Source organism: Poecilia reticulata, chromosome 13 (genome assembly GCF_904066995.2).
Source record: "Poecilia reticulata chromosome 13, P_reticulata-male-v2, whole genome shotgun sequence".
In the NCBI taxonomy this organism is placed as follows: Eukaryota; Metazoa; Chordata; class Actinopteri; order Cyprinodontiformes; family Poeciliidae; genus Poecilia; species Poecilia reticulata.
In genome coordinates, this window is record NC_088842.1 from 197,851 (window position 1) to 223,125 (window position 25,275).

A 25,275-nucleotide genomic window follows, 5' to 3' on the forward strand; every position below is an offset into this window, starting at 1 on the left:
TCCTTCAGGTCGGCCACCCTCTACTCCTTCAGGTCGGCCACCCTCTACTCCTTCAGGGCGACCACTCTCTACTCCTTCAGGTCGGCCACCCTCTACTCCTTCAGGTCGGCCACCCTCTACTCCTTCAGGGCGACCACTCTCTACTCCTTCAGGTCGGCCACTCTCTACTCCTTCAGGTCGGCCACCCTCTACTCCTTCAGGTCGGCCACCCTCTACTCCTTCAGGTCGGCCACCCTCTACTCCTTCAGGGCGACCACTCTCTACTCCTTCAGGTCGGCCACTCTCTACTCCTTCAGGTCGGCCACCCTCTACTCCTTCAGGTCGGCCACCCTCTACTCCTTCAGGGCGGCCACTCTCTACTCCTTCAGGTCGGCCACCCTCTACTCCTTCAGGTCGGCCACCCTCTACTCCTTCAGGTCGGCCACCCTCTACTCCTTCAGGTCGGCCACCCTCTACTCCTTCAGGTCGGCCACCCTCTACTCCTTCAGGTCGGCCACCCTCTACTCCTTCAGGGCGACCACTCTCTACTCCTTCAGGTCGGCCACCCTCTACTCCTTCAGGTCGGCCACCCTCTACTCCTTCAGGTCGGCCACCCTCTACTCCTTCAGGTCGGCCACCCTCTACTCCTTCAGGGCGACCACCCTCTACTCCTTCAGGGCGGCCACCCTCTACTCCTTCAGGTCGGCCACCCTCTACTCCTTCAGGGCGGCCACCCTCTACTCCTTCAGGTCGGCCACCCTCTACTCCTTCAGGTCGGCCACCCTCTACTCCTTCAGGTCGGCCACCCTCTACTCCTTCAGGTCGGCCACCCTCTACTCCTTCAGGGCGACCACCCTCTACTCCTTCAGGGCGACCACCCTCTACTCCTTCAGGTCGGCCACCCTCTACTCCTTCAGGTCGGCCACCCTCTACTCCTTCAGGGCGACCACCCTCTACTCCTTCAGGTCGGCCACCCTCTACTCCTTCAGGTCGGCCACCCTCTACTCCTTCAGGTCGGCCACCCTCTACTCCTTCAGGTCGGCCACCCTCTACTCCTTCAGGTCGGCCACCCTCTACTCCTTCAGGGCGACCACTCTCTACTCCTTCAGGTCGGCCACCCTCTACTCCTTCAGGTCGGCCACCCTCTACTCCTTCAGTCGGCCACCCTCTACTCCTTCAGGTCGGCCACCCTCTACTCCTTCAGGGCGACCACCCTCTACTCCTTCAGGTCGGCCACCCTCTACTCCTTCAGGTCGGCCACCCTCTACTCCTTCAGGTCGGCCACCCTCTACTCCTTCAGGTCGGCCACCCTCTACTCCTTCAGGTCGGCCACCCTCTACTCCTTCAGGGCGACCACCCTCTACTCCTTCAGGGCGGCCACCCTCTACTCCTTCAGGTCGGCCACCCCCTACTCCTTCAGGTCGGCCACCCTCTACTCCTTCAGGTCGGCCACCCTATACTCCTTCAGGTCGGCCACCCCCTACTCCTTCAGGTCGGCCACCCTCTACTCCTTCAGGTCGGCCACCCTATACTCCTTCAGGGCGGCCACCCTCTACTCCTTCAGGGCGGCCACCCTCTACTCCTTCAGGGCGACCACCCTCTACTCCTTCAGGTCAGCCACCCTCTACTCCTTCAGGGCGGCCACCCTCTACTCCTTCAGGGCGGCCACTCTCTACTCCTTCAGGTCGGCCACCCTCTACTCCTTCAGGGCGGCCACCCTCTACTCCTTCAGGTCGGCCACCCTCTACTCCTTCAGGGCGGCCACCCTCTACTCCTTCAGGTCGGCCACCCTCTACTCCTTCAGGGCGGCCACCCTCTACTCCTTCAGGTCGGCCACCCTCTACTCCTTCAGGTCGGCCACCCTCTACTCCTTCAGGTCGGCCATCCTATACTCCTTCAGGTCGGCCACCCTCTACTCCTTCAGGTCGGCCATCCTATACTCCTTCAGGTCGGCCACCCTCTACTCCTTCCTTGACGCCAACAATCCGAATGTTTTGTCTGCGCGAGCGCCCCTCGAAGTCGTCCACCTTTTTTTTAGGAAGCCGGTTAGCCGCCGCTAGCTCACGACTCCAGGGCCGAAACACAGGCATCGGTAGAGGTCAGAGCTGCATCCATGTCATCCAAACGGTGCCGGACCTCACTGTGCTCTGTCTGCAGGGTTGTTTAACGAGCTTCAATGGAGTCCAGACGTCCTTCCAGTGATTTCTTGAGAGTATCCACGAGTGTGTAGACTTTAGAAAGATCATCTTTGTGGCTATTGACGGCGGCTAAGATAGCCTCGTTGCTAACAGCGGAACCCTAACCCTGGGCGGTCGACTTCTGGGCTTCGTCTTTCCTTGGCATAATGTGAAATGCCAAAACTGAAATAAACTGAAGAAACGGATGCCAACTAGTCCTTCAGTTAAAAAAACGTATAACTTTGGTGTAGTAATTAAATGTTAAATGAAGGCAGTGACACAGAGCTCTACAAAACACGTCTACTCCATTACTGCACACTAGCGCCCCGATGGAAAACATCTCTGGTAAAAAGTCACGTTGCTCTAAGTGTTCATTCTGAAATGCTAATGTGATTATCAACTTCACTCAAATGTAATAAATTTCATTTGAGGAATGATAAAATGCCTTGTTTTTTGATTAGCCAGCAAGTTCCGATTCTGAGTAGTAAGATGGCAAAACATGATGCATCTAAAGGTTACAGTTCATTTCAGGACATGACTTGCCCTGAATTTTTGCCTCATAGCGTCTCAGCACATTTACAAGGCAACTTTATTTATATAGCACCTTTCAGCCAGAGACAATTCAAAGTGCTTGTACTCTAAAAAGTTAAAAACAACATACAACAAGAAGATAATAGTTAAAAAATAATAGAAAAAAATATAAAAAATCAAGCAGATTAAAAATAAACAAAGCAAACATTAAAAAAAATTCATATAGTGAATGAATAGAATTAAAAAATTTAAGAATAGGCAACTTCAAATAAAAATGTTTTTAACCTTGTTTTAAATAAACTCATGGTTGGGACAGACTTACTTATTCCAGAGAGCTGGAGCATGAAAACTAAAAGCTGTTTCACCATGTTCAGTTCTGACTCTTGGAATAATTAGTAGGTTTGACTCTGATGATCTTAAAGGTCTGAATGGTATGTAGTGCTGAAGAAGATTAGAAATGTAGTCTGGGTTTTTATTATGAAATGCTTTGTAAACTACTAAGGAGATTTTAATTTCTATTCTTTGAGCTACTGGCAGCCACTGCAAGGATCTCAGAACTGGACCGATGTGCTGATCTCTTTTTGTTTTAGTCAGGACTCTTGCAGCGTCATTCTGGAGAAGCTGGAGCTGTTTTATTGCTTTTTTTGATAATCCAGTAAAAAATGCCATTGCAGTAATCGAGTCTACTAAAAACAAAGGCATGAACTCATTTTTCAGAATCTTGTGGGGACATGAGATGTCTGATTTTAGCAATATTTTTTAGATGGTAATATGATGTTTTTATGATAGATTTGATGTGATTATCAGGGTTCAGATCGGGATCCATGTTCACCCCCAGATTCTTGGCTTTGTCAGAACATTTTAATCCAACAGACTTTAGGTGGGTCATCATTTTAATCTATGCTCTTTTGATCCAAACACTAATATTTCAGTTTTGTTTTTATTTAGTTGGAGAACATTTTGGCACATCCAGACATTAATTTGCTCAATACAGTCAGTGAGTAGTTGAACTTGACTGTAATCTCCTGGTGAAAGACTATTGTACAGCTGTGTGTCATTGGCATAGTTGTGATATTCTATTTTATTTCACATAATTTGAATGAATGGAAGTATATAGATATTGAAAGAAGTGGCCCCAGGATGGAACCTTGGGGGACTCCACAGATAATATTGACATTTTATTACATCCAGTGTTAGACGGAGGTCATTGAATACTTTCACAAGAGCAGTTTCAGTTCTGTGATGTTGATGGAAACCTGATTGATTGACATCAAAACAGTTGTTCAGGGCTAGAAAGCAATTTATCTGTTTAAAACAATTCTTTCTAATATTTTAGCCAAAAAAGGTAAGTTAGATATTGGTCGATAATTGCTTAGAATTGATGAGTCAAGGTTATGCTTTTTGAGAAGTGGTTTAACTACCGCAGTCTTTAAATCCTGAGGGAAGACTCCAGAGGATTGACTTATTAATTATTTGTAAAAGATCAGGAGCAAAAACTTCTGAGACCTTTAAGAACAAACTGGTGGGGATAATGTCAAGGGAGCAGGTGGATGATTTCATATGATGTAAAGTATAACTCAGATATTTTTGACTGACCAGGTTAAAGTGAGTCATCCTAGTTAAGGTCTGATTAAGGGAAAACAGTTAACTGATTCTTTGTAACAGAGAGAGAGGAATTTACCGTCTCCCTTATTTTCACCATTTTGTTTATGAAAAATGTGGCAAATTTGTCACAAGCCTCAGAGGAGAAACATTCACTGTTAACAGAAGAAGGTGGATTTGTCAACCTGTCAATCAAACAGTTGTTGATAGAGGTAGAAATGATGTTTGGAAAAAAAACTCTTGCATTTCTCAGTTCAAGATTAAAAATGTTTCGTTTGTCTTTGTATATATCCAAGTGGGCTTGTAGTTTAGTTCTGCTTTTCAGCACTCTATTCCCTTTTCTAACTAACTCAGAATTTCTCCAAGGTGGTTTACGTTTCCCAGAGATTACTTTTGTAGTAACAGGAGCAATGGTGTCAATAACTTTCTCGATTTTGAAAATAAAATGGTCACTCAGAGAAATACAGGAGTGTATAGCAGTTGAAGGAAAAGCCTGAATAAATTGATCGGCAGTAGTTTCTGTAGTGCAACTTTTTGAAATGACTTGTGCATAGTTATCTTTTTGAGCAGGGAGAAAACTGTCCCAAAAAATACAAAAATGATCTGACAATGCTACATCAAGCACTACAATTGTATATATAATCAGTCCTTTAGAAATAATAAGGTCCAAAGTGTGTCCATGATTATGTGTTGGTTCCAAGACATGTTGGATCAGTCGGTAGTTATGCAGGATCTGACATGGCTCTTTACTGCCTCGATCCAATGGATTGTCAATATGAAAATTAAAATCACCAACAATAAGAACAAAATCAACCAAAATTAAGGACAATAATTCAGTAAAGTCATCAAAGAAGTTTGCACAGAATGTATGAGGTCTGTATATATTCAGCAGCAAGATGTGAGAGAATGAGTTTAATTGTAAGGCAACATATTCAAATGATAAAAAGTTTAAATAGGATACCTGCTTACAAGTAAAGGCAGAATTGAACAATACTGCAACTCCACCTCCTCTTATCGGTTCTGGTCTGGCTTATAAAGCTAAAATTTGGAGGACATGATTCAACAAGAATAGATGAACGGTTATTTTTGATTCAGCCAAATTTCGGTCAGGAACAAAAAATCAAGATGATGATCAATATTAAAGTCTTGAATTAAAAATGATTTTGCTGCCAAAGATCTGATGTTTAATAAAGCCAATTTTAATATGCAGCATGAAGTCTTCCTTCAGATTTCTGTTTGGTTTCAACATGGGTTATGTAGAATAGATACTAAATTTTGCAGTCTAAAGACTTTTTTGTCTCTGCGTGATTTTACTAATTTGTGTCTGTTATTTATTAGAATTGGTATTATTGAGGGTCCCTCAAAAGTAGAAGTTGATTTCACTGTGCTGAAGTCAGGGAGATGAATCTCACTAACTTGTATATTTTTTACAGCATTATTCTGTTATCCCTCAGTTTCATGATGTGGAGGAGCTATGCCTAAAAACAGGCTGTGTTGATGCACACAGTCAATTCTGATTACTTAAAGCTGATGATCTCTAACCGTAGGAGACTGCCTCCTGGATGTCCCAGAGAGCACCATTCCCCTGCCACCGGAGCTGCCGGGTACCATGTACAACCTGGACCAACAGTGTCAGCAGATTTTTGGGGAGGAGTTTGTCCACTGCCCCAACACGTCAGACAGAGATATTTGCAGCCAGCTTTGGTGCCGAGAGGACGGTACGGGGCAGTGTTCCACCAAGAACGGCAGCCTGACCTGGGCCGATGGCACTCCCTGCAGGTCCAATGGGACCTGTCTACATGGAGCATGCAAGATGACAGAGGAAGTGATGCAACCACTGGTATGATCATTACTTTGATGTTTGCTTTCAAAGAAATATCTTTGCAAAGGTAAAACATCAGTTTTTAATTGTTTCAGATTCAGTGCTGCACCCCCTGCCAGCATTGTCACAATAACACACAATGCGTGGTTGTGCATGTTCTCAACGCTGGAGGGCAAAAAGACTATTATTTTACTTTCCATCCATAGCCACGCTGCTGCGGTAGAACAACTCGGTTAACTAAATGAAACCTGGAGATGTTGGTATTATTCATTTAGCAACATGTCCTACAGCAAAGAAAATAAATCAGAAAAACAATTGAAGTCAAAACTGCTAGTATTCTCCATGCTTTCTAATCTAAACTTATGTAAACTTACTTATAGAAAAAAAGTTTATTTGGTTGAAGTGAACTCTGGTGCGGTTCAAATGCATATATGAATGTCAAGCGGACCGGAGACCAAAAGCCAGAAGCAGATTTTAGTGCAGAGTATTCTGGGCAAATACAACCGAAACAAACGCACAAGTCGAGTGCTAGTGAGAAATGGCTTGTGGTCTTTAGCCAAAGACAAAAGAGAAATCATCCAACCTCTAAAATCCGACGCCATTACATTTTTGTTTGGCCTTAGGCTGCACCCTTCGCCCCTCTATGAAGTGCGGACTCAGTCGAAGTGCACATAAGGGTTCGAGTGTGCAGGTTACAAGGGTGCAAAAATTTGAGAATTGAGACAGTACGCCCCCGTGTCATAACTTCAACATCCAAAATGGCGGAACTGGTCACTGTTTAACCATTTGTGCTGCTAAAAAGTACAACTACAAGAAAAATCTATTTTACATGATTTTTGCTTTCCTAATTTAATGCTAAGATATTTGACTGTTTAAATGTGTTTTGTTATGACTTGTTGAATACAGAGCAAAATTTGATGTAATCACACATTCTCAGTGAAACAAAAATGATTTCAGTACTTTACATTTGAAAAAAGCTCATACTTTTTCCTTTTTTTGCAGCTTCCTCTGTGAGCATTGCCATATTTCCAATATGGCAAAACATACACGTTAAAATGTATTCATATTAAATGTAATAATCTATGATTTAACTGATTAGAGACATGATTAAATATTCAACTGCTCCTAAAAAATAATTTCTTTTATGTGGCTAAAAGTTAGTTTGGTGTAAATGTGTTATAAAGTGGAGCTAATGTGCTAACAAGCATCAAGTTAAGGACAAACATATGGCATATATAAAAAAATAGAAAAAACAATCCTGATGCTACATTGTGAAAAATAAAAAGACTAATAGAACTAACACGCCCTTCTTTAAAGAAAACATGAATGTTGTGACTTTGTAGACCAAAAATGTTACAAGAATTTCATAAGCAACACCATGACATCAATTTTCTTCTCCTCTAGCCAGAGAAGAAACCCAGGGTTTCCCCTAGTGGGCTAAAGGCCTAGTGGGCCGCCAGGCTTTATGTGCCCCCCCAGCCCCACCCCCACCCCCGACTAAGTGTTGTGTGCTTTTGTTTTTATTAAAAAGATAAACAATTATATATATATATATATATATATATATATATATATATATATATATATATATATATATATATATATATATATATATATATATAATGTACTTCACCGAAGTCCACATGGATGCAAACTTAGGGTAAGAGTGGAAATAGGACCCAAAATGGGGGGGGCGAAGGAGAATGCAGAGAATATGGGACACACTACGCACTGAAGCCCTTCAACATGGATGAGCATTTGAAGGACAGAAGGGCGGAACAAGGGTGATAGTGCAAGTATTGGAACAGGGCCTTTGTCTTTTGTGAAGAAGGAAGTTGGCTCAGAGGTTGGTGTCTTCTTCAGAGGTTTTTGTGATGTTTCCTACAGTGGTTCTAGGTCCAGCGCCCCCCCAAGGGGGAAGGGTGAACAGGTTTTTCAAAAAGTTTGGTTCATTTTACTCAGGGCAGTGTGAAAGAGAACCACAGCAAATGAAAATGGAACAAATGTTGGAGTTTGGTCCTCATTTGAACCAAGTCTACTGGACTCTGATTTGTGAAAATGCCGTCAAATATCAATAGGTAGTACAGTTTGAAACAATGTGTGTAACTCGTGTTTGCAAAGCAGTTCAAATATACTGACCAGAGTTTTGAATTGCCAATGTTGAGTCAAAATGTAGACTTTGAAAAAAATATTCATAAATACCAATAATAGTTTATAACATAACCTAGAAATGAACCCAGTGACATTAGGGACCAAATGCAGTGATTTTTGTCTTTTGCATTGGATCTCTGACAGGAAAAATCTAATATTTCTAATAAAATGGCTCCAAGCTGCCTTTGGAGGAAACTGGTTGGGGCTGTATCACTAAGATTTAGAGCTGCAAATATTACACAATCTTTAGATAAAATACTTCCTATAGTGTTTGATAAACAATCACTAAAGATTTTTTTTTAGATTTTAAAATAAAGAAAGATAACATTTTTGTAATAAACTGGATGGATACTTTTTCTTCAATGGGATGTAGATGTGGAAAAAGCTATGAAAAATTCTTTATTTTATGTTCTCTGAAGTTCATCTATACGTAATGTCTTTGAGCTCTTGAAATCAAAGTCTAAATATTTGTTGGCACACAATCACACCCTGTAAAGCTGATTTTTGATTCTAAAAACATACAAAGTTTTCAGCCTTTCCACCCATTAAAAAAAAATTAGATTCTTTTAGAGGTATTCTTCTGTTTAACATTTACTGTAATTAGTCCATCAGACGGGCTGCATAGTGGTGCAGTTGGTAGCACTGTTGCCTTGCAGCACGAAGGTCCTGGGTTCGGGTCTGGACAGACTGTCCAGCGGGGTACACCTGTCCAGGGTGGACCCCGCTTCTCGCCCGAAATGTAAGAAAATGGATGGATGGTCCATCAGACCTGCATTTGTTTTTATATCTATTTTTAAAAACTTAGTTGGCTCTCTATTGCTTTATGCCAAAGTCATTGAGAGCCACTGTGAAAAGTGCAAAGAGCCAGGCCCCTGGATTAGAGTGAATACTCTCAAAATACTGATTGCATTATGTCTTGAATTTGGTGAGCTCACACAAAAAAGATTTCTTGGTACCTTTTACGCTTTTGTTTATGCTGTATAGCTATTGGCCTGTTCCATTTAGCTTGATTGTTCTGATACATACACACATCTCTGTGTGGATCCAGGTGGGATATTTACTGATCTGAACTAATAAATACGGTGGCCGACAGGTGCAAATGCGCAGCAACAGAGAAAACATGCAAAAATTTTTTTGTTTGCACAAAGGAAATGCAGCAAACAAAAGAAAAGAAGCAAACAAAAAGTGCTGAAAACCGGAAGTGCTCCAGGCCACTAGAGGGAGTCGAACAAAAATCAGCTGTGTCCAAATTTAGGGTCTGCATCCTTTCAAACGGGTGTTCAGAAAAGCAGCAAATTATTTTTGCTGTATTACCCTCAAAATTACACAAAAGGATTTTTTTTTACAATGTTTTTAGGTGAGAATGTAGATCTGAAATATCTACTCAGTACATCAATAAATCACTTAATTCCAATATTGCTCCGACGTTTTCAGACCTGTCTGCTCCCGCTGCATTAGCAGCAGCTGTCAGCTGGTCGGGCGCTCCAGGTTCGGTACACCGAGAGAGAAGCATGTCTCCCGGCAAATCGTTTTAAAAACTCCTAATAGTTTTGCTCTATGAGTGGAGGTGGAACACAGATATTCAGCCAGGTAATAGCTGTAAAATGTTTTGGTTCACTAAAGTATTTAATTTATTCCTGAGCAAATGGGTTTGACTGATTAAAGCTAAGTCTTGCTGCGAGCTGGAAGTCTGGGCCTCCGTTCTGAAGCTGCTGCCCCCGCGACCCGAACCCGGATAAGCGGCAGAAAATGGATGGATGGATGGATGGATGGATGGATGGATGGATGGATGGATGGATGGCGTCTCTCTTTTTTTGTTTGCTGCATTTCATTTGTGCGCGTGTCTTTTTTTTGTTTGCATGTTTTCTCTGTTGCTGCGCATTTGCACCTGTCGGCCACCGTATATAAAGCCTCCAGAAAGGAAACACCAAACAAAAACACACTCAGTTGCCACATAAAGTCCTGAAACATGGCAGCCTCTACTAGCTGTGAGTGACACATGCGGCAAGAATGTGGGCAGACAGCGTCAGGGAGCGTTTGCCACACTTCAACACAAATTTAGCCCTGAGTGGGTATTTTAATACACTGCAGCCTCAGACCCAGAAGCCCAGACTGTGGTTACGGCTGCAGCCTTTGGCTTGGAGTTCAAACCAACCACTGTGACTTGTTCTTTTCTTTCTCTGTGTTTAACCACAGAGGGCTGTGGATGGCGGCTGGAGCTTATGGGGACCATGGCAGCGGTGCTCCAGGACCTGTGGAGGTGGGGTGGAGTTCTCCTACAGGGAATGCACTGATCCAGTGCCTCAGAATGGCGGGAAGTACTGTGAGGGACAGAGAGTTCGATACCAGTCCTGCAACACAGAGCCTTGTGACTCCAGTGAAGGTAATATCAATTTAACTTACAAAAGGTCAATGGACACTTTACACTAGAACCGTCTTTCTCAAACTGTGGTCCCCGGACCACAGGGGGTCCGCAGCCGCCCCCTAGTGGTTCACAAGGTACAGCATGTCAATGGCCATTTATTTCCCATGAAGTGAGCTCGAAGTGCAACACGAACGAAAAATAACAGTGTTTAAAAATAACAGTGGATAATTGACTTAAAACTGGATCATTCAAAAGAAGAGCTATTGAGTGGAAGAAAACAACGACATACAATGCATATCTGCAGGAATATTTTTTTAGTTTTTCTGGCTGAGTTGCAGAACTTTTGTTTTGAGGACACTATTACACTATTACGATACATAGCATTCCACTGGCATGCAGATCTAAGTTTGCCCAGCCTGGTGTTGTGGCTGTGCGAAGTGCGATATGGTGAGCAGCGCTGCGCCTTGTGCTGACTAACTGAATCTGTAACACCTAGAATAAAATAATTATTTACGCTCTGCATACTAGGGCTGAAAGTATGCACAACCCAACCCTAACTTTTAAGTCTATTTTGCTTTTTTATGCTTCTAATTTACAATAAGGCATACAATATTATTAATGCCCACAGCATAGTAAATAATTTCTTTTTTGATTTCAATGTGTTCTCCATCATTGCAAAGCTTAGAATCCACACTTTCAGAATCTGTAAAAAACTCAAAGTGCCCCATATAGACATGTTCATAGTTCGACATGGCCAGTCACATTTACAAAACACCACCACTCTTCTCATTGCGATGAACAAGGAAGACAACACTGAGTCAGTGAGTTAAGAGATTAATATTTTAATGTCGGACTGCATACTTTAAAATATTGTGCTGTAGCTGGCAATTTCAATTATAAATTGTTTCAAATTCCAGCTTTTTCAAGTGAAGTTACAGTCAAATGTGATACACACCACATGTGGATCTATCCGCAGTAGGACGTTTTAGTAGCTGTGTCTCCATTAACTATAAAATTGCACAAATTAAAGCTACAAAAATAAATTCACTTATTGGAAGCAAGGCAATAAAAAATAAAAAAAAAACCTCAAATGTTTTGCTAAAATATTTTTGTGGTGGTTTTTCGCCCATATCAAAATAGATGTATTTCACAAAAACTCTAATGAAAACCCCTTTTGTTTACATCACTAGTCAAGTGATCAACACCCTGATGTTACTACCAGCAGAAAAGATGAAGAAGATGATGGGAAGTGGTAGGAGGATCATAGTATCTTTTTGCAGCTGGCTCCATCAGAGGTCTCTCAGCATCATACATTTCATAAAAATATTGTGTGTCATTCGAATGTGTTTGAATCCATAGTTCTCTAAAATGACAGACAGATTCCCCCAAATGCCACATAAGCTGGTTGAAAGTACAAGGGGTACGTTGCTCCAACGCCTGAATAAGTCGCCGATGTCTCTGTGATGGCTGATCGATGATGAGTGCTGGCAGGATGGCTGAATTATGAATATATCTTATGTACGTCCTTCACTGCCATAATTTGTAATTACTTATCACATGTACAATTTGATTTCGAGCAAAATCAAAACTCAGAAACTCCAAAATTACAAATTTGTGGGGTTTTTTATACAATAGGAGAATGTAGACAAAGATTTGTGCACATTTGTAATGGAAATGCAGCTACTGACCTCCATTCATTTCAGTAATAGATGGAGGTAAAACCTAAAATTAATGCTTGGTAATGACTTAAACATTCATGTTAATGTCAGGATTTATTCCTAATTCTAACACTTACTAACTCCTCCCATGTTCCTTACAGTAACCTTAACCAAAACTTCATTAAGACCATACCTATAAACTGTTCCCCCACATCAGACTGTTTCAATCATTGAACTGATTCAGATGGAAGTCATTGTGACACCGACAGTCACTTGAAAAAAGTGGGTCTGTTGCATTAGGACTGACCATTCAGCATATATCAGCAGTGGTGGCCCTTCCTACTACTACTACTACTACTATTACTACTACTATTACTACTACTACTACTACTACTACTACTATTACTACTACTACTACTACTACTGCCCACCAACAAATTAGTAGATTTTGTTTTCAGGAGAAAGCAGGTAACCTAGTCTCCCAGTACTCAGCTGAACTTACTTCAGTACTCATGCATGTAAGTAGAAGCAAACTTTCTGGCAACAACTGACAGTCAAGATATATTTTATTTTTAGTTCTTGAGCAACCTGCCCCTTTCTAATGCTGCCCTGGGCCACTGCCCATTTAGCCCATTCAAAAACTGCCACTGTATTTCAGACTATGTCCTAAACAGGTGACATGGACACAGCAAATTTGAAAGTGTCTATATTGGTCCACTCTTGATTGTGTTATAGCAGCACTTTTGAAAGTGTTGAGAGAGTTGAATCAGCACCCTCAGTAGTTGAAAGTTAACACACGTCAGTGTTGATTTACCTAACACTAGTGTATAGTGTCAAAAGTTAACACTATGAATGTGTGAATTTAACACAGAACTGTTAAATATAGATCAACACAGAAATCAGAATTTTAAAATACTACTGGTACGGTGTGCTGTGGTGGCGCAGAGGTTAAGCACAACCCACATATGGAAGCCCTAGTTCTCAATGTGGCGTTGCAGGTTCGCTTCCCAGCCTTTGCTGTATGTTTTCCCCTTCTCTCATTACCCACTCTTCTGTCAATTCACTATCAAATAAAGGCCACTAGAGCCAATAAAACCTTTAACCAAAATACTACTGACAGTCAATAATCCCCAAATTCACTTTAAAAAACATTAGATGTCACTTGAATCTACATAAACACCAACACAAGTTGCAGTTTGAATCTACTTGTATTTCAAAACAAGAACAAAATCAAACAGCACTGACAGCACCGAATACAATCTGCTATGTTTTCTTTCCCAAACATTTCAGAAAACTTCTTGCCATAGGGACTGTAATAAACTAAGTCCTTAGTTGGAAGAACATAAAACAAATCCTCTTATTGATACAGTATGCATTTAAATGATCATCATAATAAAGACTGTCCACTCTGCCAGGTAAAATAAAAGCAAGCACCTCAACTGTTGTGCAAAAATTCCATCAATGTTGAAAACCGTAGTTGTAGAAGTTGTAGAGGAATTCATGGTACTTTGCACTGATGGTGAAGTGTGCTTTGAAAGTTCATCAAAAGCAGCCATGGATTGTCTTGTGATTACTGATGGTGAAATGTCTTTGGTGCTGCTCTTGTTTTCTTTTTTTTGTTTATAACTTTATTTTTATTTTTGTTGATGTTATTAGAGCACACTCAAGAAGAAAAGTCAAACAATACATAGAAATTATAAAAGACAAAAAATACAGAACAATCGAAACAAAAATCAAACACCAGGGGGAGACTCCTATTTTAGTAACACAAAACACAAGGGGACCATTCATATCCAAAATTAGTCCTGTATCGTTGATGTGACGTTTGTCCAATTTTACCATTTGTCCAGGCATTGCTGTTCCTGTATCCTCAGTCTATATGTTAGAATCTCCATCTCAAATAATGAGTTCACTGTCTGTATCCACTCCTTTGTGGTAGGAGGTTCAGATTTACACCACTTTCTGGGTATCACCTTTTTGGCTGCCACCAACAGAATTTTTAACAAATACCAGTCATTATTAAGTACAATATTGTCCAAAAGACCAAAATATAAAACCAGACCAGACTTAGGTATTGAGTAACGTAATATTGTTTCAATCTTATTGTGTATTTCGTTCCAGAACTGTGTAATTCTAGGGCAAAGCCAGAAAATATGCGCATAAGAGATTCGCCATGTTGGAAAATCTCTCCAACATGGCTGCGCTCTAGATTTGAATTTACTAGTAATTTGGGGTGTTATAAAAAATCTAATTATATTCTTCCAACAATGTTCTCTCCAAATTCTGGAAGAGGATGTTGTAATTTGGGTCTTCCAAATATTCAGCCAGCCATTTGCGGTTAGCAGAATATCAAATTCCCTTTCCCATTTAGTTTAAATATTCAATGCGTTAGTACCTCTATTTTCTAACAGATATTTATAAAGTAAAGACACTAATCTGTGTTTTTTACCCTTATAGGTCTCGATCAGCATTTTGACAATCCCATTTTCATTTGGGTTTATTTTTTGTTTTATTTCTTTGTTATAAAAGTCCCTTAATTGCAGGTATCTAAAATGATCTTGAGTTCTTAGAGCAAACTCTTCCTGTAGTTCATGGAAACTTTTAAAGTGTCCATCTTTAAGGACTATGCATAATGCTGTTAAGTCTCTTTCTAGCCATTGTTTAAATTGTGGGTCCTGAATAAAATATTTATTGTAGGCTGGCCACTGGATCAGATATAATTGTTTCTCTAATTTGCATTTTCAGATTATATATAACCATTTACCCAGTGGAAAAACTAGTAATAGCATTAACATTCTTAAGCATATTCTTAGTGGTCTCTATATCTCCAATGATGCTCCGCAATTCTCTTCCATTTACTTTTTGTTCAATATTTTTCCATTTCGCTTCATAATTTTTGGCACTTATATTAATTATAGGAGCTATTTGGGCAGCTTAATAATATTTTCTAAAGTCAGGTAATGCCATACCTCCTTTCTCTTTTGGCATTTGTAAATTTTCAAATTTTATTCTGGGTTTTTTTAGCGTTCCATATGAATCTAGATATAATCTGGTTCCATGTTTTAAACTGTCTATCCAGGATTTCTATAGGTAATGCCAAGAAGAGGTACAATAACCTTGGTAACATGTTCATTTTTATCGCTTCAATTCTGGAGCTGAAGTCTAGTGTTAGGACATCCCACCTTCTAACATCCCTCCTAATTTCTTGGTCCACTTTAGTAAAGTTAGCTTTATATAGAGATCATCTATGTTTTTTGTTAATCGTATTCCTAGGTATGTCATTATAGTAGAGCTCCAATTTAAATATTTTCTACGTATCGTTTCAGATGGTGTATAACAGAATGTCAAAATCTGTGTCTTTTCCAAATTTAATTTGTGTCCTGAATAGAAACCAAATATCTTTAACTGGTTGATCAGACAAGGCAGCGAGTTTTCAGGGTCTGATAAATAGCAAATTACATCATCTGCAAACAAACCTATTGTATGGGACTCATTATTATCACTCACTCTTTCTCACTGTTTATTTAATGTCACATGCTGTTTTTATTTTAATTATGTAAAGCACTTTGAAATGCCTTGCTGCTGAAATGTGCTATACAAATAAAATTTGATTGATTGATTGATTGATTGATTGATTGATTGTGTATATCAATACCCTGAAGATCCTTATATTGTCTTATGTGTTGTGCCAGTGGCTCAATGTAAATTGCAAATAAGGTTGGTGATGAACAGCAACCCTGACGTGTAGAACGCTCTAGTTTTATATTATCCATTAGATTTCCATTAATCTTGATTCTGGCCACTGGTGATTGGTATAAAGTCCTCACACACTGTACAGCTTTTTCATCAAAACCAAATTTTTCAAGTGCTTTATATAAGAAGTTCCAGCCTACGCTGTCAAAAGCTTTCTCTGCATCAAGACTGATTAAGATAGCTGTTGTTTTTTAATTTTGAATATGATCTATTATGTGAAGTGCCCTCCTGATGTTATCTCGCGTTTGGCGACCTTTAATAAATCCTGTCTGGTCCTCATCTATGATATATATCTCCAATGAATTGCTCAAATCGTTTTACTAAAATCGAGGTATAAATTTTATAGTCCATGTTTAGAATAGATATAGGTCTATAATCAGAGCATGTTTCACTCTTCCTCTTTTTTGGAATGACTGATATAATTTCTTCTCTCCAAGATGGCGGCAGCACTGCATGTTCCAATGTATAATTAAATGATTTTTCTAGTAATGGTAGAAAATCTTCACTAAAGGATTTGTACCACTCAGATGGCAGTCCATCACTTCCTGGTGTTTTACCATTTTTTAACCTATTAATTGCCTTTTGTATTTCTATTCTTGTTATATGGGAAGTGAGAAGTTTGTTTTGGGTTTCTCCAATTGAGGGCAGGTCCAGTGACTCCAAGAAGGATTCTATCTGTCCATCTGTAGCAGAGGGAGGTTGACTGTAATCTCTGGTAGTATGTCCTAAACCTGTCCTCAATAGTTGCTGGATCATGTATTATTTGATTTGTTTCTTCATCCTTTAATTTATAGATATTTCTCTCTGACTGTTGCTTTTTCAGTTTCTTTGCCAACAGTTTCGTTCCTTTAGATCCCTCCTCATGATGTGATTGTTTAATAAACTTTGATTTCTTTTCAATTTCATATGTAAGCATTTTATCAATGTTGTTTCTTAGTTATTTTATTTTTACAAACAGGTTGGGATTTTGAGTTAATTTATGTTGTTTTTCTAGATCTGTTAGTTGAACTCTTTCTTTTTCATAGGCTTCCATGGTGGATTTCTTAAAGGCCGCAGTTTTTGAGATCAATTTTCCTCTTAATACAGCCTTGAATGCATCCCATAATATCACTGGATTAACCTGTCCATCATCATTGTCTTCTATGTAAGTTTTTATATCGTGGGAAATTTCAGCTTTGATTGTTTTGGAGTTCAACAAGCCTACATTTAATCGCCATGCTGTTTTGCGTTTTCCGGAAGATAAATTTAGTTTTAATGTTAGTGAAGAATGGTCAGATATACTTGTTTCTTCTATTTTACATTCCTTTACCTTATATATATGAGATTTATTCATGAAAAAGTAACATGAAAAAGTAAGTCAATTCTAGAATAACTTTTATTGGCCACAGAGTAATGGGTATAATCCTTTATATTGGTTTTTAATTCCCTCCCGACATCAACAAATCCAAACTCTTCAAGTGCCAATTTAAATTTTTTTGTAGTTGCATTTTGTTGTTTTTTACTGTTTGTTGTATCAAGTCTTGTGTTTAATACCATATTGAAATCCCCAGATCAACATTCCCTCTGTTTCTATAATTATTTTATTGGGGAGGCTATTTAGAAATGATATTTTACTATTTGGGGGTTGTAAACATTGACCAGTGTTACCTTTACATTGTCAAGAGTCCCCTTCACCATCACATACCTCCTTCTTTATCTGACAGATCATAGCTACAATCAAATTTTACTGAGTCATGAATTAGAATTGAATCTCCTCTTTTGTTTCCATGTCTGAAAGAGCTGTGAAATATATTTGAGTATCCAAAGCCCCTGAGTTTTTCATGTTCAGATTTAGACAGGTGTGTCTCCTGTAAATAGATTAACTGTGCTTTCTCTTTTCGCATTTTAATTAGAATTTTTTTACATTTTATAGGATTATTCTTACCATTTACATTCAACGAAACTATCTTGATATTATCAGCCATTATTTAGTTTCATAAGGTCACCATGTGATTTTAGAAAAAGAGTCCCCAACAAATAGCTGAACAAGCTATTAAAACACAGATGAACAAATAGAACAGAAACTTCCAAAGGTAGAGATGTGTGAAGACATCCCTCAGAATCCCTGCTGGTGGGGTGAGGGCAAAGTACCACCCTAAGGTGGGGGCCCTCTAGTAGCAGACAGGTCTACTTGTACTAGGCAAGTCCAACATTTGCTAAACGCTACAACGTTTACTCCATTCGGTATTTTGGTTAAATGTCTAACAAATGACTTTAGTAACAGAGGGGAGACTTATATCCAAAACAGGATTAAAACCAGCTGGTAAAGACATTCGGTTCTTAAATCGCTCATACATTACTTGAAATGTTTTTTATAATAAAGTAAACCTGTTCTGATTCAACGTTCAGAGTTACTGGTTCTCACGTCTGAACTCTGAGCTTCTCCCTCGCACCTCGTCCTGCATCGGTGTCGTTAATCCGTTTCCATGGTAGCATCGAGTCCAGCCTCTCCTTGGTCACTTTTAACTTGTTCTCTCTTGGTATCCAAGTCAAGCCGAAGCCTCTCTTGATCATGTCTGACGCTGCTTCGTCTGCGTTCTCGTAGGTCCGAACTCCAGAGTCCCAGAAGATTCTCATCTTTGTGAACGGCGTCTGGAATCTGACACCTTTCTGCTTCAGGGCTGCCTTTAATGGGCTGTATGCTTTACGTTTTTCTATGACCTCCGACGCATAATCATTATCAAAATAAAAGCACTTGCCTTCCACCTCCACTTTCTGTTCCCAGGCTTTCCTTAGAACCATTTCTTTTGTGTGAATTGCAAGAAATTCACAATTATAGATCTCGGGGCCGCGTTGGGAGGCGGTCTGGGTGCCAGAGCTCGGTGTGCCCGCTGAATCCGTAGTTCACTTCCATCCGATAGCTTCAGCTGCTTGATCAGCAGATCGGTGACAAACTCAGAAACCGATCTACCTTCTTTACCTTCTGGAACTCCATAGATACGAAGATTATTTCTCCGGCTTCGGCTCTCCAAATCCACAAATTTGTCGATCATAGCTCTGTTCTTTTCTTTAAAGATTTTTTTGGCTCTAGTGGCCTTTATTTGATAGTTAATTGACAGGAAAGTGGGTAATGAGAGAAGGGGGAAGACATGCAGCAAGGGTCACCAAGGCCGGGAATCGAACCTGTGACAGCTGCGTCAAGGACTAAGGCCTCCATATACGGGTTGTGCTTAACCCCTGCGCCACCACAGCACACCCTATAGCTCTGTTCCTTTCTAATGTCTCAAGCAGCGGCTCTTTCATTTCCAAGCACGCAGCCTCCAGGTCAGCTATCCGGGTCTGCGCCTCGGTGATGCTGCCCTTCTGGTTCTGCAGCTCGCGCATCATTTCCTCCCTGAATCTGTTGAAATCTTCCTTCATTGTTGCATTTACATCTTCTTTGAGTTCTTCCATGTCTTGCTTCATCTCATTTTTAAACTCTTTTAAGTCTTTAGAAAGCATCTTGATACTCTCCAGTAACGCGTGTTGTTGTAAGCTAACGCTAGCCTTCCTCGTGGTAGCATTAGCCTCGTCCTCACTACCGTCTCCCGACTGTTCGCCAGTATCTTGTGTTTTAGATGTTTTCTTTTCGATCTTAATTTTCAGCATCTTCGCCCTTTAAGTGGTTTAGACTGAAGTTTTGCTAATTGTCTGAGTTAAGCAAGCAGGAAAATTTAAATACTGACATGGAGCAGCCTGTTTTAGGGCTGTAGTGATGCAATAACTTCACAATACAATACGATACACAATATTCTGCTAATGATACAATATATATTGCGATATTCAACAAATGATACAATTCAATACACTTTTGCGATTTTCTGAAAGATTTTAGAGGGACAGAGTGATTTTGGTGACATTTTGTGACTGTTATAGAGTTGGACTGAATTAATTGAACTGAAAACTGATTAAAAGCACCAACTACACAACACCTGGCTCTGGTTGGACATAGACACTGACTTAAAGTCGACAGCTGGACAAAATGAATCAAAGTAGTGGTGAGAAAACATGTTTCTTTTAATTGAAACAGTACAAACTGTAGCTTACATGCATTTGTAAAGTACCTGCTCTGAATAGTTTGGTACCATTTTAACCTTGACGCTTAACATCTGAAGGAATCACTCTAAGCCTGATGACCGAATCACTCTCCCAGTGAAGCAAGCAGTGAGTGAGCAAGGTGACAGTTGGATGTTATGATACTTGCGGATGAATATCAATTTTTTTCTAGGAAAGAAAATATCGATATATATCGCAAAATCGATATTATTGCACAGCCCTAGCCTGTGTCTACGTGGCCATCTTGTTGCAGCGCTGACCCGTTAGTCCGCTGCTCTTGTTTTCACCAACATGCAGGAGGAAGGGCTGTCCTGGTTCCACACCAATGAGGAAGGCTTCAACATTGGCTTTGGCAAAATGCTAAGAAGATGAATAATAAAAAATATTTATTATATATAGCAAATGGTAAACTAAGCCAATGAGAAAGTGATTTTACACAAGAAGTAGGATCATTGCAATAACCACATAGTTGCTCATAAAGGACAACATGGTCCACAGTTTGATATGAGCCGTCTGGATTCTTCATGTGGCCTTTGGACGTAGGAAGAAGCACATGAACCAACAGAAGAATGCCTGTTTTTCCAGCCTGGAGGAAAAACAGGAAAAATAGTAGGAACATTATAATAATAAAATATTTTAAAGAGAAGTGTGAGCAAAACTAACCAGATAGATAGAAACTTTATTCATCCCTTTGGGATTTACCCTCAGGGAAATTGTAATACAGTCTCCCACACAGCACCAATACATCAAATCCTTAACATTTTTTTTTTAGCATTGTTTTTTAGCATTTAGCCTGATTCTATAGTTCCTCTATTTCTATTGTACTCCTGTTAGCCAGTGAGTAGTTGAAAAGTTTACTTGCATGATTGACAAAGGAGTTCTATAGTCTGTCGGTCCAGCACTTTGGAAGAAACAGTCTCCCACTGAACCTGCTTTCCTGGCTGCTGATGACAGTGTGCAGAGGGTGGCTGGTGTTGTCCATAATAGCCTGGAGTTTCTGTAGGATCCTCCTCTCTGGCACTGTACTGTGGTGTACTGCCACCCCAGCACACCACAGGGTATATAACAGGACGCTGGCGACAACAGACTGATAAAGCAACCCAGCAGCTTCCACAGATGTTAAAGGATCTCGGCCTCCTCAGGTAGTACATCCTGGTCTGAGCCTTCTTATAAAGCTGCTTGGTGTAGCTTGTCCAGTCCAGCTTGTTGTTCAGCCACAGGTCAAGATATTTCTAAATCTGCACGACCTCCACCTCTCCCCTCCTATCAGAACTGGTCGTGGACTGCCTCTTTCCCTCCTGAAGTCAATGACCAGTTCCTTCATCTTGGAAGTGTTTAGCTGCAGGCTGTTTCTATGGCACCAGACAACAAAGTCCCTCTGCAGGCTCCTGTACTCCTCTTCACCCCATGATGGCAGTGTCATCAGTGTACTTCTGAATACGGCATGTTTCAGAGTTATAGCAGAAGTCTGAGGTGTACAGGGTGAAGAGGATGGGTGACGGCACCGTCCAATGCGGGGATCCACCTGTGTGTGTCACTGTCATATTCATTCAAAATACTCTGTCTACCTAGTTTAGCCCAGAGAGCATTTTTCACCATCTACAAGATAAAAAATTCAGAAATAATTACCATGAACACAACTCAGACATTAAGTATCACATAATCATTAGGGATTATAGAAATTAGTCAGCTTACAGAAACATTCTGGACAACATTAGAAGTTCTTTCTGAAGAAATGTGTTGAAGTCATCATAACACGCTTCAGTTACCAACATGATGTACTAATAGAAAAAAAAGGCAGCCACTGTGTCATTATTTAGTGTATGTATAGAGACAGAAACATTTTGGCTTAGCTTTGATCGCATAGCTCAAAGCACCGGTCCAGCACAGCCACTCTCCCCATTATGCCGTCTAAAGCCAAAAACATAAAAAAAAACGACTCCGCAGCTAAATAATGTTAACTCAAATGGCCTTTCTTACAGTTTTAATGTTCAGTTAACCACTTCACACCTCATGCTACTCCTGCTTGGCTAGCTGCTAACAAAACTATTAAGCCTAGTGTGTTGAAGTCCAGTCCTCTAGAGCTGCTGTCCTGTAACGTTTAGACGCATCTTTACTCCAACAGACCAGGATCAGCTCTGAACAGACCTGCTAATGAGCCTTTCATTTGATTCAGCTGTGTTAGAGCAGGGACGCCTCTGAAGGTTGCAGGATGGTAACTCTCAAGGACTGGAGTTGAGCAGCCCTAACAGTCATATATACCATGATATCCAAACAAATAAACTTACATTAAGTGAACTATGTAAATGACTCGATACTCTTGCGCAAACGGAAAGTAAATGCATCCATTAAAAAAATCATCAAAACCATGATAATCTTAACATGAAACTTACCTTGTTACGATAAGCTCCAGACAAGACGCCACACTGCTGTCCCTGCTGCTCGGACAAACACGTGATGTCACAGATACATTACAATTGTGGGAGCAACTCTGTCTGGTGTTGATTTCAAAATCAACACCAGACAAATTTAACACTCTGGAATAACACCAACTCTTTAGGGAAATTAAAGAACTAAAGGTGAATTAGACTAAACAAGTGTTGAATTAACACTGTATTTTTAACATACAACATCAGCACTGGAAATCTAACACTTTTGAATTTGCTGTGTACATATGCACACACAGGCATAGTTTGTATTTTATTAGAATTTTGTGTATCAGGCCACTGCAATGGAGCAGATATATTTGTTCACAGAACATCTATATTTATACTAGAGCTAAGCAAGATCAGGTTTGTACATAAAAAATATCACAGTTCCATTGGCATCAAAAGAGTCAAGTAATGTAACCTCTTCTGGCTTTTACAACAGCAAGGTGTGTCAATGATTGGTCTTCCGCTTTTCAACTGATTTTTTTATTTATTTATTACAAGTTGTCCCAACAACCGAAATGAATCCCTGCTTTAAGTGGTGGTGGAAACTTCATTCAACATTCCAGGATTTTTTTGGTCATAGCTCTAAACTGTACCCCAACTTCAGAGTTGAAAGCTTTTGACATATGAACCCTTTACTGCAAATCAAGCTGCAGCATTTCTAGACTAGTTCAAAATAAATTTAAACAAGACATGTTGTGACATCTTTGCTAATAATGAGGTGATCTGATTATAAGAGTTCTACAATTAAGCAAATGTTCTATATCCCATGTGTAGGTAAAAGTTTCAGAGAAGAGCAGTGCGAGAAATACAACAGCCCTAACTACCTGGACTACAATGGAAATGTCAAACAATGGATCCCAAAGTATGCAGGAGTTTCCCCCAGAGACCGCTGTAAGCTGTTCTGCAGGGCAAGGGGCAGCAGTGAGTTTAAAGTATTTGAATCAAAGGTACAGTATCTACATGGAACTGCACAACACAAATGAAATATCAATTCGGTTAGATGTTTTGAGATAAATAAAATAATTGTGCAAACATTTTTTAAAAAATATAATTTGCTATCAGATATTTTTTTAAGTACGGTATTTTCCGCACTATAAGGCACCTAAAAACCTTCAATTTCCTCAAAAGCCGACCTTATAACCCGGTGCGCCTTTTATATGGACCAATATTGAGCCACAACAGGTCTAGCACCTACGGTAAGCAGCCGTTGACTTCATTTTGCCCCGTAGAAGCAGCCGCCCCGGTGCATGCTGGGATAGTAGTCAGAACGCTGACAACTATCCCAGCATGCACTGCGGGCCCAGTCGCACAAGGCTCTCCTCGCCGACCGGAGTCTGACTGTTTTGCTGACATTCCCTTTAGTGCAGCTCCATCTAGTGGATGCATAACGTAACTCCAGCCTCTACTGTAGCGTCTATTCTATACACCTTATAAATGAAAAAAGTTTTAAAATAGGCCATTCATTGAAGGTGCGCCTTATAGTGATTTATTGATTTATTTCACAGTATTGATCTAGTCTCCACTAAAGTCCTTTATTATAATGTTAGGAAACTTTTGTGGATCTTCTGATAAATGTTACTGATTCAGTAGCTGTTTCATTAGCTTTCTGCTCTCATTTATACCTTTAACTTGAGGGTTATAATCGGATCTAAGCTTGGATGTTTTGTTTTTTTTACCTGAATTCACTGACAAAATCTTGGAATTAAAACTATCCTGAAAGCTTAAATATGTAACTTTTATAAAAGTATGTTTTTTTTACATATTTGTCAACTATGTCATGACAGTAGGCTATATGACAGATCATCTATGACAGTTGCAGAAATGCATTGCTGTCAGAAACGTCCACTCAGAGCCAGGAGGAGGGTCTTAGCGCTGTTAATCAACCTTGTGTACTCCTTGCTCAATGTGCTAATGGCTGAGAAACAACTAACAGTTACAGGAAACTGTTTATTTGCCATAATCTGTGACCCAGCTAACTATCCAGAGAGCAAGAAGGAGGATGTGAGCAACATGGGTGAATTTCTGCCTCCACAGGTCAGAGGAGGCAGAATTGCTAAATCTTTTCACAGATTATCTGTCTCATTAATATGAGACAGTCATAGTGAAAAGTTTAACAAGATTATCTTCCCTGTATCATTGCTGAGTTTTTAAAAAAATAAAAATGCGGTTTTATTTGAATGCTGCTGATGCGTTACATTTATAATGATACCTGTGCGATTTCTCTCTGCGCCCCAGCAGGTGATTGACGGGACAACCTGTGGCCCTGACACCACATCAGTGTGCGTTCAAGGCCAGTGTGTGAAAGCAGGCTGCGACCAGGTGATCGGATCTAACAAGAGGGTGGATAAGTGTGGAGAGTGTGGAGGAAATGGGCTGAACTGCAGAAAGATAACAGGCTCCTACAACAAAGGAATGTAAGACCACAACAACAAGCCGACACATTAAAATCTGCCTTTATTAGAAATGGTAGAAGTTTCTGCTTGCTAGTCAAACAAAACGGCAATAACCTTGTGAGCTCATTTAGAAAAGCAGTTTGAAGCTTATCATTGTTATCACAGGATAACCTAGCTTAGCTTAGCATACAGTAGGGTAATATAAGACTTTACTAACAGTTGATATATCAGCTGAAGTAAAAAAAATTTTGGTAGCACTTTATAATAACTAGACCTTACTTAGCCGTAAATAGCCAATAATAAATAGTTAATACTCAATTTTATTCATGAATAAA

The 25,275-nt window shown here is 40.1% G+C and overlaps 1 protein-coding gene across 2 annotated transcripts in view; it reads left to right on the plus strand.

The window, feature by feature from the left end:
• The window catches only part of LOC103474364 (A disintegrin and metalloproteinase with thrombospondin motifs 8), a 60,754-nt gene that overhangs the window by 32,703 nt on the left and 2,776 nt on the right, over window positions 1-25,275 (plus strand). Inside the window, exons 5-8 of one of the 2 annotated variants that reach the window (XM_008425250.3) lie at window positions 5,837-6,129; window positions 10,459-10,645; window positions 23,322-23,494; window positions 24,783-24,961. In XM_008425250.3, coding sequence (XP_008423472.1) covers window positions 5,837-6,129; window positions 10,459-10,645; window positions 23,322-23,494; window positions 24,783-24,961 — 832 coding nt within the window. The remainder of the gene's footprint in view (window positions 1-5,836; window positions 6,130-10,458; window positions 10,646-23,321; window positions 23,495-24,782; window positions 24,962-25,275) is intronic. The other variant, XM_008425251.3, reaches the window with a different exon arrangement.